We start from the raw sequence: 23608 nt of genomic DNA, 5'->3' as shown, positions 1-23608 counted from the left end.
GAAAGAAAGAAAAAGAAAAAAGAAAAGGGAAACAGTAACTCCTTTGGTCTTTAAAAGCAGGCTTGGCAATTAACTTTAAGTGCAGGTTCTTGAGAGCCCAAAGAGGATGTGTTTAGAAGATTGTCCATCTTCTCCTAGGCCTGAGAGTCTATGAGTCTGTACTCATCACTTAAATATAACAGGTTAAATGTTCCTAGTTTATTTCCATGTAAGAAGGGCCTAAGAAATATGACGATTCATCTAATTGAATATGAGAAATGCCTGACATGGTATTCATCTAATTGAGAGTTGTTCAGTTCTAATTGAAGGTATTTATCCTCACTTCTCACCTGAACAAACTGTTTAAAGAGCTTCATGTAATATATTGAATAGGAAGGTGTTTGCTAACATCAGTTCCCAAGACACAAACAACTCTACTATCAACCAAACAGGATAAACCCTCTTTAAGATTAAGACTAAATCCTTTCTCTTTGTTAAAAAATAAAATAAAAAGGCCGGGCACAGTGGCTTACACCTGTAATCCCAGCACTTTCGGAGGCCAAGGCAGGAGGATCGCTTGAGTCCAGGAGTTCGAGACCAGCCTGTCACATGTCGAAACCCTGTCTCTACAAAAAATACAAAATTTAGCTGAGTGTGGTGGCACATGCCTGTAATCCCAGCTACTCAGGAGGTGAGGTGAGAGGATCACCTGAGCCCAAGAGGTTGAGGCTGCAGTGAGCTCTGATCGTGTGCCACTGCACTCCAGCCTGAGAGACAGAGTAACCCTGTCTCAAAAAATTTTTTAAAAATCTGAACACAGTTCAGCATTAAGCTTAATGCAGCATTAGAGTGTGAAAGGTTAACCTGCTCCACCATGCTTCTCTCCCGCTTTGCTCTGCCCACAGTCAGAATAGCCACAGCCTGCCAGCCAGCCCTTTGACTGGGGGACCCTTCCCTCCCCCGCCACCCCCCATCCCTGCTGGTTGGGGGAGTAGATGGATGCAGTGAGAGACAAGACAATGAGCATACAGCCCAAGCCACCATCTGCCTGGCAGGATGACACGAGACAGAGTTTGGGACCCTGGTGTAGCCACTGTGGTTAAGCAGACAGTGTCTGCAGCAGGCCGTCGAAGACGGGGCAATTTGAAATTTGAGAAAGGCAGGCTTTGCAGAGTGTCAAACACTTGGGTTCAAGGTAAACTTGAACTGTTGAAGAACTCTTGTTCTCTTTTGTTTGTTAACTTTCAGGACCATTGGATTTTTCTGCTTTTGGCTGCACTTGAATAGTATTTCAGAAACATCGTGGGTTATATGGGTTATATACATTTTCGTGGACTAGCCTGGGAGCCTTTCCTCTCTTGCCTCAAACCACAAACATCTGATATTATCTCTATGGGAAATGTGTTCTGAGTTTCAAGGAAAATCTTACAAACAAGGTTTTAATGTAGAAGCTATTTGTAAGCCAGGATCTAACTATATACTGAAACTTCTATGCGTTTGCTTATTAAATATATACTGAGGGACCTACTATGTACCAGGTATCATGCTAGGTGCTGAGGATAACCAAGTGGTTCACAGTCCTTTGAGAAGAACATAGATGGGGAACGGAGCAGGTCCACATTATGACTCTCATGGGCCCTCAACAGTTTTCCCTTCATGGGCCCCTTCCTCCTTAAAAAAAATAAAAATAAAAATTGTATTTTACAATTGTGTTGGTATAAATACAATCCAGGTTGGATTATATTCTCTCTTGGTACGTGGCTGGTTTTAAAAGAAATTAAAACATTCTCATGGGACCTTGAAAGTATCCTAGACCCTCAGTAGGCATTGTGCCTACCGAGGCTAATGGATAGGTTGGCCCTGGAGAGGAGGAGGGCAAGATTAGGACTTGCAGGAGTGACACCTGAGGTGACAGTTAAAGGACAAGCAGGAATTAACCAGAGAGGCAAGAGGGGAAAGGCCATTTTAGGAAGAGAGAATAGCATGGGCAAAACTTTAGAACTGTGAAAGCAAGATGACACACCCTGCGAGGGATCCTAAATGGTAAAAATGAGATTGGAAAAGATAGGCAGAGGCCAAAATATGAAGAATCTTGTGTGCTATTCTAAGAACAGTAGGAAATTAACAGGGACAGCTGAGGAGTGACAAGTCGAAATGAGGCTTGTAGAAAAATCACACTGGAATAATTGGAAACAGAATATGAGACTACTTGAGAGATGATGGCAAGAATCTATGTGAGAAATAGTGACAACCCTAACTAAGACAATAAAAATGAAAATAACAAATATTTCAAAGGATGCAGGTTGATTCATTGGGTAGGAGGAATGAGGAAGAAGTCTGGGTTCCTATTTGTTCCCTTCTTAGCCCTTTAGTGCTTGACTAGCCATCAAACACACACCACATCAAAACAGCTGGCCAGCTCAGATATGGGAAACTGCTGTCTGACCTTTTGGCCTCATCTCCAAGCCCTCCTGTTCTGACAACATCCTATTTAAACTGAGTTCTCAACCTATAAGGCTTATCAGTGTCTTGGTCACAGTTTCAAACTTGACCCTTGACTACACCAGTGCCGTGAATACGGGGCACTCCTGCTACCCATTCTGGCCCCTTGGACCCATGCCAGCTAAGGCAGTCCCACCTGGCCTCCACACGGATGCAGAGCAGACTCTTCTGCCTTGCTTGAACTGGTGCATAATAGAGGCATTGGCTGTGCTAGGAAAAAGATGATGAGAAACTGTTGTGGGGAAGATGATTACTTCCAGTCCAAATATGCGGAACTTGAGGTTCCAAAGGGACAACCTAGTAGACATCCTAAGGCAATCACAAATGTGGTCCTAGAATTTAGGAGAATGTGCTGGAATGGAGAGGAAGATTTAGGTGTGTGCAGAAAAGAATTTACATGGTAGGCCTCAGGCTGGCCCTAGAAAGGCCTGTTTGCAAGGCTGGCTCTTAGCTGGCAGCTAGGAACTGGATTGGGGGAATATTCTCACTATTCCCTGAGAAGGATGAACCACTGTGCCTAAACTGTTTGTGCAAACAATATAGTTTACGCTGAACACCTGCTTTCCTCCTGGGAGTCTGGAATTTTGGTATGTGCTAGGCAGAGGGTGCCTGCATGACCAGCCCCCAGTAAAACTTTGGGCATTGAGTCTGTCACAAGCTTTTCTGGTAGACAACACTTCTCCCATGTAGCCACAAGTTGATGCTGGAGGAATTAAGTGTGTCTTGTGTAACTGCTGGAGCAGGACTCTTGGAAGCTTACCTGGATTTCTCTGGACTTTGTCCCATGTGCCTTTCTCCTTTGCTGACTGTGCTTATGTCTTTTCCCTGTAATAAATCTTAGCTGTGAACATAACTATATGCAGATTCCTATGAGTTCTTTCAGTGAATCACTAAATTTTGATGTGGTCTTGGAGACCCCCAACACAGAGATTTATCAGGAACACCTCATCATTCAGTGCTGGGAATAAAACCATAAGTGGACCCCCCCAAGCTACACGGTGGCAATGGACTGGTCACATAATCTGATCCCAATTGGTTGGAGTAAAGAGGGTCATGCTGCTCGATCCTACAGACAAAAATGAAGATGCCTTCCTCTATCGTAAAATGCACTGGTCTGAAATGCAATGAAAGGACAAGGGTGACATTCAAGGGAAGATTAAAGAAAGACTCCTAAGTATTCCAGAGGCAAACTCTATGTGGCTAAGAGTTAGAGTCATAGAAAGATCCTCTTGACAAAATGTTAAAAAAGAACAAACAAACAAACAAAAGACCTAAAGGTTTTGAGGACCATGGCTATTCCTTTGCAAATTGAGAACAGTACAAGATTTCTGGCATCATCGGATACAAGATCCTAAATAAAATTGTTAAGAAACTAGGTACAGTTTTAAGGAAAGTATATTGTCAAAAAGTCCCTAGCCTGTGGTACAGAGACCTGTGACCATCCAGCATTATGGTAGACCCTGAACCAAGCCCCAACATTGAAGTGCCAAAATCAAAGCCATTCACTAGCATCTCCTCCAACACCTGCCTGCCATCACCACAAGCACCAGTAGGAAATCCTCCCTCGGTGCCTTTTCTGAAGGTGGTTCCAACAATTTATTCTACATCCAGAGAAGTGAGGCAACAAAGAGAATGCTCATGAGACTCATTGTTTCTATCATTCATCCTGCTAAGCTTGCTCAGTGAGATACGGTGTTATATAATCTGTACCAGTAATCAACGTATGGCACTTCTTTCCCCCTTTTTGGTTTGATTTTTATTCCGTTTCACTGTATCGGGTAGGCAGGAGAAGCTACTTTTATCATTTATGTCATAATCTGCAGAATGGTGAGAAGTCACAAACCTGATCAGATCCAAGCTAATGGAGGAATTGACACTACCTAGAAAACCTGAACTCAGAAGGGCTAAATTGTGTCACTTCACAGTACAGAAGCTATATGTGATTTTGGATTGTCACCCACTGGGGAGAAGGTGAACACATTTGGAATTGCACAGAAGGTGGCTGGATTAGGATTAAGTAGAGCATTTTTACAATTAAATGTGTGAGAAGATGTGAAATATATATATACATACTGGGCAGCAAAGAAGTTACTCCATCTTCAAATGAGACATTAACACAATAGAAGAAAAATATGTCTGGAAGTCATTATTTTCCAGAAGAAATGTGAAGTTATTTTTTAAAAGGAATAAAAAATATATAGGGGCCATCTCAGAGTCTTCAGAGATTTAATACTCAAACAAAACTTGCTGAAATTATGGATCTCCAATGATCAAAAGGGCAAATACATTCGGGGACTAACACACTCATACTCACTGAAAATAACTCACAATCTGTCTCTAGAGACTAAAGAAAAAATCACCACTGACAGCCATCATCATGTCTTTTGAAACGTGGGATGATGTTCTCAATGATAGATGAATCTGGCTTCCTGGGAAATCATCTCTTAATACAGATACGCCAGCTCTGTGATTTCCAGTGTTGCACAGGACTGAGGGAGAGACCCCAAGTGAGCCACCTACTACTGCAAAGGAAATTAACTACCCTGGCTTTCATGTAAAGTGCTGTTTCTAGTTTCTCCTCCCCTGGCCACAGATTATTCCAATGGAGAGATGCAGGAAGATTAAAAGTTCATTAGATGTTCTTGTCTGGGAGTAATATACATGAAAATGCCTCAGACTGAGCTTGTCAACTCTGGCCCTTAATGCAGCATCTTCAGATGCCTCATTCATCTCTTTCCTGGATTCATCTTTATAATACAGATTCTGTTATATCTTTTAGGGGCAACCCTTCTCCTCCATTCATGAGACAGAAGGATGTATTTGCATATGGAAATTAGGGTAATCAGACATATGATAGAACAAAGTTGTAAAATTAGAAAAATATCTTTAGGAGGAATTAAATTAGACTGAAAACTTCCCAAGGCATTTTTACTTCTCCAGAATGCAGCATAGCAGGAAAAGCAGGAGCTTTGGAGGCAAATAGCCATGGGATTGACTCCCTAAACTCTGCCAATTACTAAGTTAGGTAGCAAAAATACTTAAAGGAGAGCTCCAGAGGTTTAAATTATGAATTCATGTTAAATACTGAAAGGAAAATAACCTCATAAGAGTGATAATTAAGTAAGGGTCATAATGCTGGCTGAAACTAAAAAAAATCTAGGAAAGGAGAAAACAGGGTAGAAGGATATAACTATGTGAGAGGGCAGCTGGAAGCTGGCAATCTAGAAGTAAAAGTTTGCCAGACAGCCACACTATAAAGCACAAGCTCTACGGACCTGACATGGAACATAATATTCAAATGAAGAATTTCTAACTATTTGTTCTTCTCTATATTGGAACCACAAAGGGTATAATCATTGCTAAATAGAAGCTACAAATAGATTAATGGGCCTTTGTATTTGTCATCAGCCTTGTTTATTGGGAAATGAATGAAAATATTAAAGAATATCCTTTTTTATTCCCAACTGGGTTATCAGTTTACAAAATTCATTAAGCTGTACTGCTGCTTTCAGGGAATTTTCCATACAAAACACAATCTACTTCTGTTTCAAATGCCTATACAGGATTTCTTTCCATGCTGGTAACATTATCATGTCTTGCAAAGGACCAAGTCAAAGAATCAATATGCCTTTATTTTTTCTGTATCCTTACTTTTTTCATTCCCCCCTTCCTTTGTCCTCCTCCTAATTTTCCTATTGCATCAGGCCCAGGGAGGTAGAACTTCCTGAGGAATATCCCTTATAAGAAATAACCGTGCTGGGCGTGGTGGCTCATGCCTGTAATCCCAGCACTTTGGGAAGCCAAGGTGTGCGGATCATGAGGTCAGGAGTTCCAGACCAGCCTGGCCAACATGGTGAAACCCCGTCTCTACTAAAAAATACAAAAAATGAGCTGGGCGTGGTGGCGCACGTCTGTAATCCCTGCTACTCTGGAGGCTGAGGCAGGAGACTTGCTTGAACCCGGGAGGCGGAGGTTGCAGTGAGCCGAGATCCCGCCACTGCACTCAAGCCTGGGCAACAGAGTGAGACTCTGTCTCAAACAAAATAAAAAAATTTTAAAAAAGCTGGATTTAGTCTCTCCCCATACTGGGGGCAAACTGTAACACTAAAATAAGTGAGATGTATGAATTAAGCTATGTTCAAGATGTTTAAATTGGCATACCTTGTAACTAATTTGTGCTAGCTCTCCCTCCTCCACCTAGGTGATTCTCTCTTCCACCTCTTCATACTGAACTAGAGACCAAACAACGTCTTTTTTAAAAAACCAACATTTTTACGCCCTTCTCTTCCCTTTCAGTTTCATTGCCACCGTTCTAGGTTAGATAAGTGATGACAACTGGTAATAAAAGTAATGATGTCTTTTATCACAATAGTTCTCTTATTGGTTTCTTTGCTTCCCATCTCTCTCCATTCCATTGTGTTCTATATGCTGCAGTAGACCCATCCTCCTGGTCCATGAAAAATGGTCTTACCCTCTGCCACTAAAATCAAGAAACATCTAACATCTCTATAAGGTAAGATAAAAAGTCCTTAGTTTGCTATGAAAAGCCTTCAAATCTGATTGAAATCAACCTTCCCAGTCTTAGATCCTCAAACTGACCTACATAAATAATTTACTCCAAAAAAAGTCACAACTTTTATGAAAACCTTTTACTCCATGTGTTAAATGCACTCCTTAACATTCCTGGGCATGCATCTAACCTAATGAATTGAACATAGTCACCAGTCAGAAAGGAAAATTAAATGTGGAGATATTTCTAAATCTCACAGAATCTGGCCTAAGTACTGTTCTTGTGATTTTGCCCAAGCAGTATCACCACAAGAAAACCCTGTCATATATTAATAAGCAAATATGAAAGTAAGAATAATAATTCACTTTATCAATTGATTTTCAGTTTCTAAGAGCAAATATGTCTTTTCCATGAAGCCAGGGACTTTTGTCTGTCATTTGGGAAATACTCTATCCCATAACACTGCCTGGCATCTAGTATGAAACATTAGTGGGGGGTGAATAAACCACAGTGGAACAACAGAAAAAAATAGTTCACATACAGTCTTTGTTTTAATGTTTATTGGTAGAAACAGATCTTCAATGCATACTTTGTGTTTATATAAACTCTACATTCTCTTAAAGGTTTGTTTTAATCATTGGATATTTTTAGCCTCCAAGTGAACTTATTATCTATGCATCTGATTCTTTATAGACTTTTAGATTTTAAAACTAAATTTGAGAAACCATGCATACTGTATACCTTATTTAATAATCCAAAGAATTGTTTGCACTTTCAAAAAAGTTACAAAAAGGCTGAATACAAGTTAAATAACCTATATGATCTAAATTTTCCATTTCTGAATACCTTTTCAGTATTATATATTGCTTGCTGTCTAATAAGTTAGATTGTCAGAGACGCTTCAGTAAATTATCTCTACTTTAAAATTATATCTGAATCCCCTTTCTCTGAGATGATCTTGCCAATATTAAACATTGTGCCATATGCAGTATTAGCCCAAAAGCTTAAATAAGAACCAAACTTGTAGACTGAATATTTTAACCTTAAAATTATATACCTATATATACACCTATGGTATGCTGCATATTAAATTTAACATTTCAAGTAACATATATATAGCAAACATTCAGCCAAATACTCTTTCATGAAAAGATACTGTCCTTAAAATAAAAAGTTAATGAAAAGCTTATTTAGACACAAATGTCTAGACATAAGTACTAAGCCTATGAAACTTGAAACTAAAGTCTGCTGTACTATTAAGAAAAAGAAGATTGATTCTTAACCTACTGAATTGTGCAGATACAAAAGTGCTTAGCATGACAAAATTACCAAAATAAAAACATTTTAGAGGTTATTTGGTTCTAGCAATATTAACTATTCTGTATTTCTGGATAATTTAACATTTGTATTTTAAATTTTATATAAATTTCTTTTTAACAAGTTTAAAAAAGCACACAAAAAATAGTTCAAACTATATATAATCTGTTACTTTTCATCCTGGTTAGCTAATCACAAATAACTCAGCAAAACAATGCTTGAACATTCAGTTCTACTAAAAAACAGTATTTGAGTAGATCCGATCACTTTACCCATTGTTTGCTATGTTGGACCCTAAAACAGGCTGCCGACAGATCGGACAAGTGCAATTCTCTGAGAGCCATCGGTCAATACAATGAATGTGAAATTCATGCATGCAAGGTAATTGCCTGAGCTTGTTTCCAGTTACGTAGTCACTGATACAAACACTACAGATTTTACCTAGTTCACTATCAATACTGTTATGCTCATAGTGCCGGGTGGAAAGATTGTCAATCTGCTCTTTGGTTAAACCACGTATTTGATCATCATCATCACCTTCATTTAGTAAAAAAAAGTGAGCAAGGCGAAGAATAGGTAGTGTTCCAGTTTCAACTAAATTGTTTGAATTTCGCAACTGCCTGCCACCCCTATTGTCACTGTTTCGAGTATGAGGCTGGGTGGTCTCATTTTCACCACGCATTTCAGTGCTGTCTCCTTGGGCCTGCCTGTCTTGAGAGGAACCTTCCCTGTGCTGGCTCCTGTTGTTAACTGTACCTAAGTTACTCAGTTCTGAGTGCATCTCTGGTAAATGCTGGCCATTTCTCTGAAGCTCTGACTCAGAATCAGCCTCCATTAGAGAACTCAGTTCTCCAAACCCAGTCATGATCTGCCTTAAAATTGACCGAAGAGCCACTGATGATGGCTCAACAAGCTCATTCTCAGAAATCCTACGAAGAGGAACTGTTATGGTACTAATATAGGTTCGAATACCTGACCGCTCTAAACGAGAAATGGTTCGGCGAAAGCCCCCACTATTGCTTTCAATAGTGACTGTATTTTCTGCTAGCCCTACTCTGGATCGAGTTCTATTTGCAATACTATCCCGATCTCTATTTTCTCCAGGACGGATCCTTCTCACTTGAAGGTCCAGTGTGATTGTTGGATGTCGCCGTACAGCAGTTGAGGATCTGCTGGATTCTTCTCCTTCTTCTACTGTTATTCTTGACACAAGCCTTGAATTAGAGAATGGGCTATATGCAGTACCTCTGCGTTCTCGTTCTCTACCTTGCTCTAAAAGGACTCGAGTTCTACCTGTCCTCCTAACAGATCTTCTAGTGGTTTGCTGTACTGGTCTACTTTCCCTTTGGGAATTATGATAAACAGTGCCACTCTGTCTCTGAATTGGTGAACGGCTTCGACTATTGAAAGTAGATTGTAATCTTATTGGCTCTAATCTTTGGTTTGTATTCCTCACTGTAACATTACTTCTAGCCCCATTTTCCCAAACATGTGCTGCTCCAAACCGTTGCCCCTCCCTTTGCCTGAGTTCACTACCACCTGATTGGTTTGTGTGACTACTGAAATTAGTGCGTGAAGCATTAGCTCGAGGAATGCCAGCTGCTCCCCCAATTCCATTTCTTAACCTTCCCAATGTTGAGAAAGATCCTTCAGCTGGATTTTGCCCCCTTGAAGCAAGCCTAGTCCTTGGAATGTTGGAACTACTACCATTGAAATTCACTGAGGTTTGGCTTCTTGTTCGCCTAGCCACAGGACTAGTTGACCTTTGTTGCCTATTTGCAGTATGATCTCTGTTACTATCTGAAAGTGGAATGTCTGTATAATCTTCTCCATGAATTTCAAATCCTCTATTTTCATGATTTACGTGGATTTCCAAACTAAACCGAAACTCTCCACTGTTCGGGTTTGTTCGACTCACAGCTCTCCAAGTTTGGTTCCCATTTTGTCCGCTTCGAGTTGCATTTCCTGTGCGCCGAAAGGTGTTCAACCATTCTAGAAGAGAATCTTCATGTGAACTCTCTCTAGGGACTTCTGAGTCTAGAAAGCAAAGCAAATCAACTTAAGATCAATTCCTAAGACACACCTTACAGCTTTATTGAAAATTTGTAAGAAAAACAAAGTTTGTAATAAATTAAAGAACATCTGTGGATTTTAATGAATGAAAGATGGCAAAAAGACAACTTTCTAAAAGAAAATTATATCTACTATAAGCATATTACAAAAATTAAATTACTATTTACATAGTAAATAATATGTAATAAATAGTAAATACTATTTATGCAACGCTATGGAGAAATCCTCATTCTTACTTTCTATCTGCCCATTACTAGCAAAATACTAAGGCAAATGAGAAATATATCCACTACCAAAATTTTACATTTAAATTGCTTTATCAATATAGTAATATCAATAAAATACAAAGACAAACTTTATGTAAAATTTGTCCTGCATTTGTGGAATCTTTCTGGAAAAGCCAACTCAGTCATTTTTGCAACTAAGTATTTCTGTAATCTTAGAAATTTTTCCTATTTCTCAGGTGCTGCCAAAAATGTACACATCAAGAAATGTGAGTTTCTGAATATAACATTAAAACCACATTACTGTACTTGTCTTTTGTGAAGCTGAGAAACGAGGCAAGTTACTTAAGGTCTCTATGGCTGATCCTTGTCTATAAATTGGAGTTAATAATAGAATCAATCTCATAGGGTTATCCTGAGGATAAAATAAGATGCTATATATAACATAATTAGCATAATATCTGGCACATAAAAAGCCACCCCATAAATGTTAGCTGTTATACATAATAAAATACATTTTCTATTCATTTAGAATGTAAGCTCCAGGAAAACAAAGATTTTTGTAGTTTTAGTCACTGTTACATCTCCAGCCTCTACAGCAGTATCTGATATAAATCAGACTTTCACTTAATATCGCTCAATTAATCAATTTAGAAATAAATGTGTCACCCATAAACTTCTTTGACTAAGATACTGCCACTGTGCCAAGCTTAAATTTTCCATTTATAACCAGTAGAGATTATATAAATTACAAAACTTAATAAAAAGCATCAACACATTAACTACACAAACTTCAACTTTAAAGTTTGTTCTACTCAAAAATAGCTATTATAGGCCGGGCGCGGTGGCTCACACCTGTAATCCCAGCACTTTGGGAGGCCGAGGCAGGTGGATCACGAAGTCAGGAGTTCAAGACCAGCCTGACCAACATGGTAAAAACCCGTCTCTACTAAAAATACAAAGAAATTAGCCAGGCATGGTGGCGTGCACCTGTAATCCCAGCTACTCAGGAGGCTGAGGCAGGAGAGTTGCTTGAACCCGGGAGGCAGAGGTTGCAGTGAGCCAAGATTGTGCCATTGTACTACATCCTGGGTGACACAGCGAGACTCCATCTCAAAAACTAAATAAATAAATAAATAAAATAGCTATTATATGACATCATTCTGATTTCATTTCATTCCTGCGATCTCTCTCATAAGACTTTTTTAAATGCTGAAATTGAAGCTATTAATCAGCTGTTGATGCCAATAAAATAAACAGCAACTGAGCCAAATTCCAGAGATGATGAGCTATTTTATATTTGATGAGTACATTTTCCACTCAAACATATTCAAAACATCAGTATTAATTATTGCATCTATATAGTACAACTTACATATCTAAACACAAAGAATAAAATGTGTTAATGTCTACTTCCCATTTGTTTGGAAAAAGAATGAGTAAAAGGCAGGTGAACATGAATTATTTTAAATGCTACTTCCTTCTTTGATTAACATTTGATTAAGTGTAGTGATGATGGTGCATGTGAAAGAGTTTGCCAAGTACCTACTCAAAGCTACTCTACTCTTCTTCCATTGTAAAAGCATCGGAAATTGGCTCGTGGACAGCCTGGCAGTTAGGTGTGGCCATGAGACTAAGTTCTCATGAATGGAATGGGAGAGTAAGCGATACATCCTACTCTCAGGCTAGTGCGTGGACCTCCTTCCACCAGCTAGAACCTAGACATAGTTGCGACTTACCTTGATCATACAAATGGTACCCTGGAGCAGTGATGCCCCATAAAACTTTCTGAAGTAATGAGTATGTTCTGTATTTGTGCTGTCCAATACAGAAGCCACTAGCTAAATGTGACTATTAAGCACCTGAATGTGGCTAGTATGAATGACGAGCTAAATTTTAAATTTTATTTAATTTTAATTAATTTCCATTTAAATAGTCACATGTGGCTAGCAGCTACTGTACTGAACAGCACAGTTGTAGAACCATTCTGTTAGCTGAGTGGGTTCCAAGAGGATTTCCTTCCCTGGACTGTTAACGTAAGTAAGAAACTTCTAGCTTATTAAGCCATTGCATTTTGAGGTTTTTATATAGACTTCATGGTAACTAATACAATGATTTTGATAGAATATGTGAAACTACTAATAAATACCTCTGAGGAGGGAAGTAGAACTGGTTAAGAGGAACACAAAAGTGGCTTTTCCTTCTAACTCTACATACTTCATTTAGTTTGAAGTTCTTTTACAGTACTTTCTTTATAAGAACTTTTTATATGTAAACCATCAAACAGAACAAAGAAACAAAAACAGGTTTCCTAACTCAGTCTTTCTACACGGTTCTGTATATAAATTTTTAGAAGCTGAGTAATACTACTTTAGAAAAAGTAATGTGTACATTCCAAGATTAAAAAGAAGCATGCTGGGAATTAATTGTATATTATTACATAAAGCTCTCTGAAGGCAATCTGTGTGTTTAAGACATCTTTGCATTCATTCCTCTGTCCTATACTGCTTAACCATACTGCTTTACTACTCATATACATATTATCTGAATGAGTATCACATTAAAACTGGAAAAAATTGAAGACAAACATACTATACAAGGTCTAAGAATTTCATTTCTGCAAGTGCTCCAATCAAGCCTATTCCTTATGGAAAGGACTCCACAGTACCTCTGTAATTCGTTCCATCTCTCAAGTCAGGCTGAGATGCTAGTTGTTCCTTGACGCCATCTAACCGCTGTTGCAGTTCTTCTGATGTTATTTCTCCTAAAACAATGAAAAACTGCTCATTTAAGAATTCTTAATTAAGTTTTACGAGACCTCATGAAGGGTAAGACTAATCTTTAGTAACCTATAGAAGACAAATGTCTTATTACTTTCATATGTTCTGTAAATTGAAGACAGTTAAAAATATTCAACTGGTACAAATGTGCATCAATTCAGTTGTGCTTCATTTATTAATCTTTTATTAAAAATTATTAAAATAAGATTTAATTTGAATAGTTGGTAAAGTGCTGCCAGTTGATACACTTAGGAATCTATAAGCTATAACTGTGGATTTTTGTCAGTTAAAAAGAAATTAAGGGAGCATTTATAGAGAAAACTTCAAATATTTACTTGAATTTTATTCCCAATACTTCATTATATGGGTCATCAATATACAAACACACAATATATAAACATACAAATTTCCATTAGTTCATTTGTAAAAACTTTATGGAACACATTGGGCTTTGGGGGGAGTTATTAATTCAACTGAATAAATAAATTATAATACCCGAAATGAGTTCAAATTGAGTTTTAAGTCATATTTTATTTGTATAAAAATTACAAATAGGACCATATATGTAAATACTTAACACCATTATGTACATTAACCTGTTTCTTAGTTTGGCATTTGTATAATAGTGCTCCATGTCCCCTATTTTCACCTTATAAAATACAGAAGCCAGTGATTTTCTACTTTATTATACTAAAAAGTTCTTAAACTCACAAAAACAATATACTATATTTTCATAAAGAGAAGCAGGGAAAAAGAATACCAATTCTCCTTATCTTGAAATCCTTCCATCTAATGATGAAAAAAGGGTGTTTCCTCTTTTACCCATCTCTTACCAGGGGTGCCTAAAAGATTATGGTCTCTCATAAGCCGATAATCTTCATCATTGAGTTCATTAATAAACTGATAATAGGCCTCTTCTCTGTGGAGACGCTCTTGCTGCCATCTTCTCTCATTTTCATGATGATTATGGTCTTGAGATAAGGTTTCCTCACTGCCACCATCTGATCTCGATCTAGACTGATTCATCCTGAGATTCCTGGCTTTCTGTTCAAACAATATAAACAACATTCAAGGTGTTAAGTCATGGACCACATTTGGCTTTGTATTTTTAACTTGCAGTTTTTCTTAATTTTTAAATGTTGTCCCCTACCCAAATACTGTATTTGCCAAATCTTGCAGTGAGAACCTTACACATAAAATGAAAAACAGCTTCTAGGAAATACAACACAATTGGCGCTACTTCTTTGCCTAAAGCCATTAAGTCAGACTGGATTTGGGTTTACCACACAATGCTCATGCCTGAATACCATAGTGATTATCTCATTTTTGACCATGTTGACGATCTGGAAAAGTTGATCCAGAAGTCCTCATTTATGTTTCAGTATTTGGGTACTTCACATTAAGTACAAATTTTAGGCTTGAATTATGCACATTCTTCACTTAATGAGCAAAGGGATACTGGGATGATATAATTTACATTTGTTTTCAGCAAGGTATTCTTTCCAAAATAAGGCTCATGAATATAATATTATCTCCCACGGCACTTTGTTGAAGTGAAAATCATTTAGCCTAATTAATATCTACTGAACAGACTGGGAGGTCGTCTCTTATTAAAGCCTACCAGGAAGACTTTGAAACCCAACAGGAAACAAGACATCATGTATGGCTCAAGGATTGTGAAAGTGCATCAGAGCACTTTGTATCTCCCCACATCAAGCCTCATCCTTAAGCCTGGAATGGTTAGTCCCAGGAGTTTCAGAATGCCAGTGAAACTTCCTGACTTTGCCTAAGAAAACACTATTTTTGGATTATATTTAAATGCCACTCCTGAGAAGCTCACTTTTAAATTACAAGGAAATCAAGAGAGAAAGATGTTTGTTTCATAAATATTTTAGAATTTCTTAAATACATCTATTCACTAAGTCACACTAATGCAATGGTTCTCAAACTCACTTAAGGATATTTTTAAAAATCCAGATGCCCAAATCTCATCCCCAATCCTTGATTAGAGTTTTCCAGAGTAGGACCAGGTCTGCTGTTAAGAGCTAACTTGGGTGTTCTGCAGACGAAATAAACTATTTCTCGACAATTTCTGGCATGTCACTAAAGGGTATGAGTAATACAGCGCCTGACTCAGTAGAGGCTGGAGGCTCAAATGGCTAGGCTACCAGTGAAGCAACTGTGCAACTCTGCCTCTCGAAATACACTAGGTGTTTAATAAGCAAGCTGCTTTAAATATAAGGTGAAATTAGCCTACAAGTCTAAAATACTGTAGGAGTAAGCAACTATTCAATTTCACATGTAACACTAAATTACAAATTCAAAGATTTTTTTCAGTGTGGTTATTTTATTATGTCATTTTGAACAAATGACCTAGTAACATTATCCACTCAAATACGAATTAACACTACTAAAAACTCATGATTTCTATCTTCAGATTAAGACCATAATTAGCAAAGAGCATATTTCGTAGGTACAGCAATAACAGGATTTTTGTAATAAATAATTTTACAAGTTGAAGCCTATCATAAAATCAAGCTACTCTAATATTATTTAAAACTTAAGAGCTTCTCCTTAAAGGTAATTTTCTTATACAATTAATCACAATGAAAACAAAGCGAATACCTTATTTTCCTTTCAACATGCTTTTAACATATGCCATGGTATCCATCCTTCAATTGTTTGTGCCTTTTTTGAGAGCTGTCCATCTGAAACAATAAAAGAGAGTTGAATAATTCAATAAACTGTCTCTTTGAAGGCCAGGAACGGGTGGTAGTCTCCCCACTCTGCTGCAAAGCCAAAGCAAATTCTCCAGTGGATTTTGTTAGACACATCTAGAAAATTAGATCCCCATACAATTAGGTCACGAAAACCTCCCGCAAGGCCCCTACCTTCCGCAACAAACTTAGGCCTTTAGTCCTACACTGTCACTGCTCCTGGGTTTACACCTCCTCTCTCAAAGGCCTTCCTTCCTATCCCGTTCCCATTCGGATGTTACCAGGGTCAGGCGTCTCCGGCTTACTTCTAAACCTTGACTTTCTTGCCACCCCCGCCCTCCGTCCCGCTACTGGTTTCTTTCCCGGCCGTTGAGACGGAAGCTCGCGCCGGGGGACGATCCCCACTACGATAAACAAAGTGGGCTCAAGGGGCCCAACCAACCTCTTCCCAAACGAGCCTCAAGTAACGCTTCCCTTAGAGACCTAGATTCCCACAAGGAAGCAGGTGATAGACGGTGCATCCCAACCAATCACCAGCCAGCGGAGCGCAATAAGAGGGCAGTTAACCAATCGGAGAAGAGATGGGTGGCTCAAAGGATGGCCGGCTTTCCCCGGCGTCTCCAGGAAGTAGTGGTGGGACCCAGAGCTTTCCCTCGAGCCCACCTCTCCAGGTCCTGGGCCTTCGCCTCCTGCCCGGAAAACGTGTGCCGTGGGCGGCCGTTCTCTCCGGTGCTGGAGGCTGTGGTTGGGAGGCAGGATAGGCTTGCCGCCGCGCCTCCGGAGCCCGCTGTGCCCTCGAATTGGCCACTGAGGAGAGAAGTAGGAAGCCCGTGCTGCAGCGTGGGGTCGTCCAGCTGGAGGGGATACTCCGGAGGAGGAACGGCAGGCCCCAGCCCTTCCTTCCCGACAGCCAGACCGCCCGCTCGGCGGAGGGGAGTCGCTCCGCAGCCGGCCCGGAGCTCGCCCGTGCGACTGAAAACTGCGTCCGTAGGGAGCTAGGGTGCCTGCGTCCCGCGTTCCGCCCTCTTGCGCCGCTCTTACAGTGCCTCCTCCTCGAGGCCAAATGCCCGGCCGCTCAGCCCTTGTGGCAGCCGCATAGTCGCAGAGACACAGTCTGCTTTCCAGGCTTGGGAAGTCCCAGCACTTAACTCTGCGCGTCGGTGTCGCTTGTTTGCCAGCCAGACTATAAAGTGCACCCAACGGTGTATGCGTCTCTTTACTTCCGGGTGTAACGTACTACCCAGCCAGGCCTTTTCCCTTGCTGTGCGTTGGAACCTAGAAATTACAAACCCTAATAAATTCTGAAGTCTGTCTATCTATCTCTATTTGAGACAAGGCCTCACCCTGTCGCCCAGGCTGGAGTGCAGTGGAGCGATCGTAGCTCACTGCAGCCTCCAGCGATCCTCCCTCCTCATCCCAGTAGCTGGAACTACAGGGGCTTGCCACTAATTTCACATTTTTTCTTTTGTAGAGACGGGGGTCTTGCTATGTTGCCCAGGCTGGTTTTGTACTCGGCCTCAAGCAATCCTCTTTCCTCAGCAAAATGGGATTACAGGCATGAGGCACCGCACCCCACTATATTTGTGTTTTTTCACCTTCCCGCTAGGAAAGCAGTTTAAAACTCCCAACATTCCTGTCTGATTTTATTTCTGAGATGTGAGGCTTACTAAACTTACCTCATCATTAGTTAAAATGCTGAGTGGGTCTCTGTCTAACCTGGTATAGTCCCCTTTCCTGACATCCCTGCCATCCAGATGACTTCATCACTGGAGAGTGCTCACAATGCCGTTACTTGTCATTCTTCTGTTTGTTCTTTCATTTCTGCATTAACTTTTGAGGAACTACCATATCCCCATTATTATGCTGGGCAACTGGATAACAAGCAAGATGCAGTCCTTAGCATCAGTGAGCTACCAGTGTAGTAAGGATCTATGGACAAGTGTTTAAAATAAGCATATGGATATGGATACTAAAATGGAAATATATAAAACAGCCTAGAAAGCCCTTCCAGATCTTTCTGCTGCTTACATTTACAGGCTGATGTCTTGGCACTCCGAAGCTGCTTGAAGTTCCGCCACAAGATATGGGAACTCCTAAGCAACCCCCAACTCCACTTTTACCTAATTTCCTCTGTCTCCCAAAACTCAGCTCAGTTCTCATCTTTAAGGAATTTTTCCTGATACCTCTGAAGTAACACCCTTACCTCACCCTCCAGCCCGATATTTACACATAAAACTAGGCAAATGTCCCTTTTGGGGGCTCCCATACTCCCTCTATATATAACCCTATTTTAGCATGTATTCATGTATTTAACAAATACTGAGTGTGACTATGTATTAGGTGCTGGTGATGACAGCCGTGAATCAGACAGTCATGTCCTCATAGAATGAAGTCCTTGCCCTCTTTTCCCATGGAAAAAGAGCCATTGAACAAATACTTCACAATGATTTTCTGTTTTTAGGTCTTTCCTACCTAGAGTCTGAACTCCTTAGGTGTGATCAAATGGTCTAATTCATTTTTGTAATCCCAGAACTTAGCACAGCACTTGGCAGAACATTCTCCTCGGTCTACTGCATAGATGAGCAGAGAAAAGTGCAATCTTTTGGCAAACGGGATTAATGCACATAGTACGACGACTTCTGATATTGTGAACACACATCATAGAAAATAACAAGTAGAAATCATTTTTAATATCTATGTGAATTTTGGAGAGTGCAATCAAATGCAATAATCCAAGTGCAAATACTTTTTACATGTTGAGTGGAAAAGACATATGTGTCTCTTCCTATTTTTCCTATTTCCTATTATATACCCTAAGAATAAAAAAAATTATTATAAAAATGTGCAAATAAAAATCCAATCAAGTGATTTACCAGGTAGGAAGCTGCAGGTTTTTGTGAATAGTCAGGTAATGTATGTAACTTGAATCCAACACCTTGCTTCACCAAGACAAAATGACTACAAGGAGGGGCTTAGATACAACAGCTGGAACAGACAGATGAATCATTCTGGATATCTACTCCAGGTCTCAGAACCTGCCAAGGTCTCTGGTCTAATTAATTTCTGTTTATTGGATTGGTACCTGGCCATTTTAGTGTGTATGCCTCATGTAACTCCTGTACTTTTTACAATTAGGAATAAAAAGGTGTAAAATAATTAAAACCATAACATTAAAAGGATTCTCTGTATATCTGGTAAATATGTACTTGTCATGTTTAAAAGATTTTGGCTTTATAAAACGACAGCCTTAATTACAATTTAAAACAAAATGGAGCACTCGATTTCAAGTTTTAAGTTGAAATCTTACTAAGTTTATGGATGGCATCAGAGCAGCAAAGAGAAATATAGGCGCCCCATATTGTTTTATTATTAGTTTAAAAATTATTATATAAGATTTAAAGAAGGAATTACATTTAACATTTGAAGTACTTGTGAATGAGATAAAATATTAAATTTATAAATACAGTTTAAAATGTTGGTTTGAAGATAATTAAATATGTATATGAATGAGATTGAAAGTTAGTGAAGGGCTAATTCCAAATGACTGTTAAGATTTACTATACTTGGCCAGGCACAGCGGCTCACGCCTGTAATCACAGCACTTTGGGAGGCTAAGGTGGGCAGATCACGAGGTCAAGAGATCGAGACAATCCTGGCCAACATGGTGAAACCCCATCTCTACTAAAAATACAAAAATTAGCTGGGCATGGTGTTGCGCACCTGTAGTCCCAGCTACTTGGGAGGCTGAGGCAGGAGAATCGCTTGAACTTGGGAGGCAGAGGTTGCAGTGAGCTGAGATCACACCACTGCACTCCAGCCTGGTAACAGAGCGAGACTCCGTCTCAAAAAAAACAAAAACAAAAAGATTTACTATGCTTACCACTGGAATAATAAGAGCTGTAAACCAAATGTAAAAATCTAAGTTGTAACTAGGACATTGAATTTGGAACTAATAAGTTGAGTATTAACTGTTTAAGACAAAGATTTTTTAAAGAATATTTTCTTTATTATAGCTCTTTTAACTGGCTTATTGAGATATAATTCACATACCATAAAATTTGCCCATTTAAGGTATATAATCCAGTGGTTTTTAGTATAATCAGACTTGCGCAGCATTCACCACAATCTAATTGTAAAACACGTTCATCTCCCCAAAGGAAACCCTATACCTATTAACAATTACTCTCATTCCTACTCCACCCTATTCCCAGCCCCTGGCAATTACTAATGTACTTTCTGTCTCTGGATTTGCCTATTCTGAGCATTTCAAACAAATGATATTCTACGTCATGTGGTCTTTTGTGTCCGGTTTCTTTCACTTAGCATAATGTTTCAAGGGTCATTATGTTGTAGCATGTCTCAGTATTTCATTCCTCAAGAGAAACTTCGGAATAGTCCTTTTCTGCATATAAAAACAACCCTCAAGGACACTCCTGATAACCAGGGTCTTAGTTAGGCCAGAGATGGTTATCTAGAAACGAAGCCTGAGACAAGGATTGTTATTGAAGTGTTTTATTAGGACGGTGCACTCTGGAGAAGGGGATGGAGGAAGCAGGATTGGCCAGGAGGACAAAGAAACAAGAATGAGCCTCCACTGATCCCATGAAATTCACCACCAAGTGGCCTTGTTGGCCAGCTCTTTGTACGTACATGCCTGTCCCTCATTGGGTGAGATCTTCAGGGGCAGGATTGCAGCAGAACCTCATGCGTGAGGTGGCTCCTGTTTTAGCCAAGGGAAATTCTGTAGAGAAGAAGGCAGCTGAAATTATTATCCAACACTCCCAGCAGCTGGAGTACAGATGCATGAGCTTATAGAGTGGATTTGGGCAGGAAACAAAAAACGTTCACTATGGTCCACGCTTTGTATTGCTGAGATCCTTTGGTTCTCATGTTAAGTTTCTCCGTCTGAGCAATTTCTAATCCCAATTTCTGAGAAATTTTTAAAAGACAAGGGTACTGGGACAAACTACAGCCCCTGTTGCCACAGCTGGTTCCAAGGCCATAACTGATACTCATTATCTCCCTCCTGCACTACCCTTTCTAGATTCCCCTCCAGCTCAGCTAGCACTTCTGCTGGTGCAGGTGGCTTGACTGATGGATTGAACCAGGCACTCATCCATGAGGGGTTTCAGACCCTGGTTATCATGCTTTTACCAGGCTATGGTGGCTGTACTTATTCATTTACAGTTACAACTAGGCACAGGAATACCAAGAAATGCCCCCATTGGATCTCCTGAGTACCCAATGTATTCCTTTCTGGTCTAATTATGTAGCAGCAGCCTCCACCTCGTTCTGATGGTTTGCTTGCAGGTCTTCCAACATTAAGAGCCCACAGTGATCAGAGAGCAACCACAGCTTTCAGTTTAGTGGGACTCTTACTGTGTCCTATGATGAAAGCATCCCACCTCTGAGTATAGGACCTGATTATCCCTTAATCACTGGATCCATGTATTCTATCTACTGTGGACACAGCACCATATACCAGCCATTGGTTTAAGGCGTATGTTTGCATTATCCTGAAGGATAACGCTCCAACATCACAAGGGGTTATTTCCAAGGTGGAATTTCAGTTATGCCTTCAATAGGCCATTGCTCCACTCTATCAATTTGATAGCTTCCAAGTGGTATGGTATGTGGTATGACTAGTGGATCCTCTGGTCAGGTGCCCAACACTATATCTTCTTGCTGGAAAGTGAGACCCTTGGTCTGAGGCAGTATTATGTGAGATCCTATGTCAGACTGTCTGACATTCTGTAAGTCCTTCAGTAGTGGTACTGGCTGAAGCACTGCAGGCAGGAAAAGCAAACCTGTACTGGGAATATATGTCAAACCCAGTCATGATGAAATGGGACTCTTTCCAGGCTGGAAGGACCCAGTGTAATCAACTTGCCACCCGGTAGCTGTTTGGCATTCTTGAGCACTCAGTGTTGGTCTCTGCTGCAAACTGGTCAGACATTCAATAGCAGAAGTAGTTTTATCAGCTTTGGAGAGAGTCCAAGCTGTTGGGCCCATGCATAGCCTCCACCTCTGCTACCATGGCTACTCCCTCTATGGGCCCCTTGTGCGAGAACTGGAGTGGCCACAGACAGAGGCTGCCTAATATCTGCTGGCCTACACATCCTGTCTACACAGTTGGTTGCTGCCTCTTCTGCAGTGGAAACTTTCTAATGGGCATTATGTACTAAAAGGCCTTACGCTATGTGCCCCCTCCCATAAATCTATTTACCTGCCTATTCTCCAGCCTTTCTCAATCTTCCTTCTTCCAGGCCCTTGACCAGCAAGCGAAGCTAACATTTGTCATTGTCCATAAGTATATGGGCAACATACTTCTATGTCCAAAGTTGATAACTAAATGCACTGCTTGAAGCTCTGCCAAATGGGATGCTTTCCCTTTCATGTCTTTCAGAACCACCCCTGAGTGGGGCAGCAGTGCTGCAGCGGTATTTCCAGCTTGCATCCACACCCAGCTGACCATCCATGATCTAAGCTTGGATTTTTTCCTTTGTTGTCAACTGTTCATGGGGAACTCCCCTGAGGCCATAGCTATGAGTTTAGGGAGAGGCATTGGTACAACAGTAGCAGGTGACATGGGGTTCTCAGCCACCTATTTGTGCAGCTCACTCATGCTCTCTGGACTTGCTTGAACCTAATTGCAGACCTACAGGATTCCTTACGGGGGACTGCTGCTGCACCCAGCTGACCTTATAACACAAAGAGTCTGACAGAATCCAACTTATGATCACTTTGTGTCTCATGGTCACTTAGTGTCCCATGGTCAGATGCTCAGTTTCTACCAGGGCCCAATATCATGACAGAGCTGTTTTTCAAATGGAGTATAGTTCTCTGCAGCAGCTGGCATGGCCTTGCTCCAGGATCCTGGGGTCTGTGCTGTGACTCGCCTCTTGGGGCTTGCCAGAAGTATCACGTGGCATCTTTCTTTACCACAGACACCTCTGGTACCATGGGATCTGCGGCCTCACAGAGTCCAAATGGCAGGTCTGCTTGTACCAAGGAATGTACCTACTATACAGCCCTTTATCACCCTGGGCTTCACTAACAGCTAGCAGCTTTCCCAGTTACCTGATAAATATACTGCCAAGTACAGTGAATATGCTGCCTCCAAAACCCAAAGAGGCCTACCAAGTATTTTGCTTTTTCTCTTAGTGGTAGGAATTCAGGCTACAAGAACTTGTCTTGTACTTTGGAGGTAATGTTCCAGCATACCCCAGACCACTGGATCTTTAAAAACTTCACTGATGAGGCAGGCCTCTGAATCTTGTTAGCCTGTATCTTCCACCTTGTGAAGAACATATTTCTTTCCCCCCCCCATTTTAATCATTATTTTTGAGTCAATATGTCCAAAAAAATTTTTAACATTCAATTATCATGAAGAAATACTAAGGAGATACTTTGCAGCCTTTTTTGGGACTAAGCCTCTGAAGTCCGTGTGTCTACAACAGTCATGAAATGTGACAAGGATCTGCTGCTTCTCAATCGCCCAACACC

The 23608-nt window shown here is 40.2% G+C and overlaps 1 protein-coding gene across 3 annotated transcripts; it reads right to left on the bottom strand.

The window, feature by feature from the left end:
* Positions 1-7529: 7529 nt before the first annotated feature.
* Positions 7530-17314, bottom strand: RNF6 (ring finger protein 6). 3 transcript variants are annotated; one of them, XM_003273135.4, is made up of 5 exons: positions 16766-17314; positions 16011-16093; positions 14219-14429; positions 13274-13369; positions 7530-10345 (listed from the first exon to the last, which is right to left on the bottom strand). In XM_003273135.4, exons 3-5 carry the CDS (start codon positions 14409-14411, stop codon positions 8577-8579), a joined length of 2058 nt encoding a protein of 685 aa, XP_003273183.1. In that variant the 5' UTR covers positions 14412-14429; positions 16011-16093; positions 16766-17314; the 3' UTR covers positions 7530-8576. The 3 variants fall into 3 exon arrangements, with proteins under 3 accessions (XP_003273183.1, XP_003273182.1, XP_003273184.1); XM_003273134.3 differs by lacking the exon at positions 16766-17314 and adding an exon at positions 16545-16654; XM_003273136.3 differs by lacking the exon at positions 16766-17314 and adding an exon at positions 16277-16520.
* Positions 17315-23608: the final 6294 nt, after the last annotated feature.

The sequence above is a fragment of the Nomascus leucogenys genome, chromosome 5 (genome assembly GCF_006542625.1).
Source record: "Nomascus leucogenys isolate Asia chromosome 5, Asia_NLE_v1, whole genome shotgun sequence".
Lineage (NCBI taxonomy): Eukaryota > Metazoa > Chordata > Mammalia > Primates > Hylobatidae > Nomascus > Nomascus leucogenys.
The sequence above is the reverse complement of the archived record's forward strand: the minus strand, read 5'-3'. Positions and strand labels throughout refer to the sequence as shown.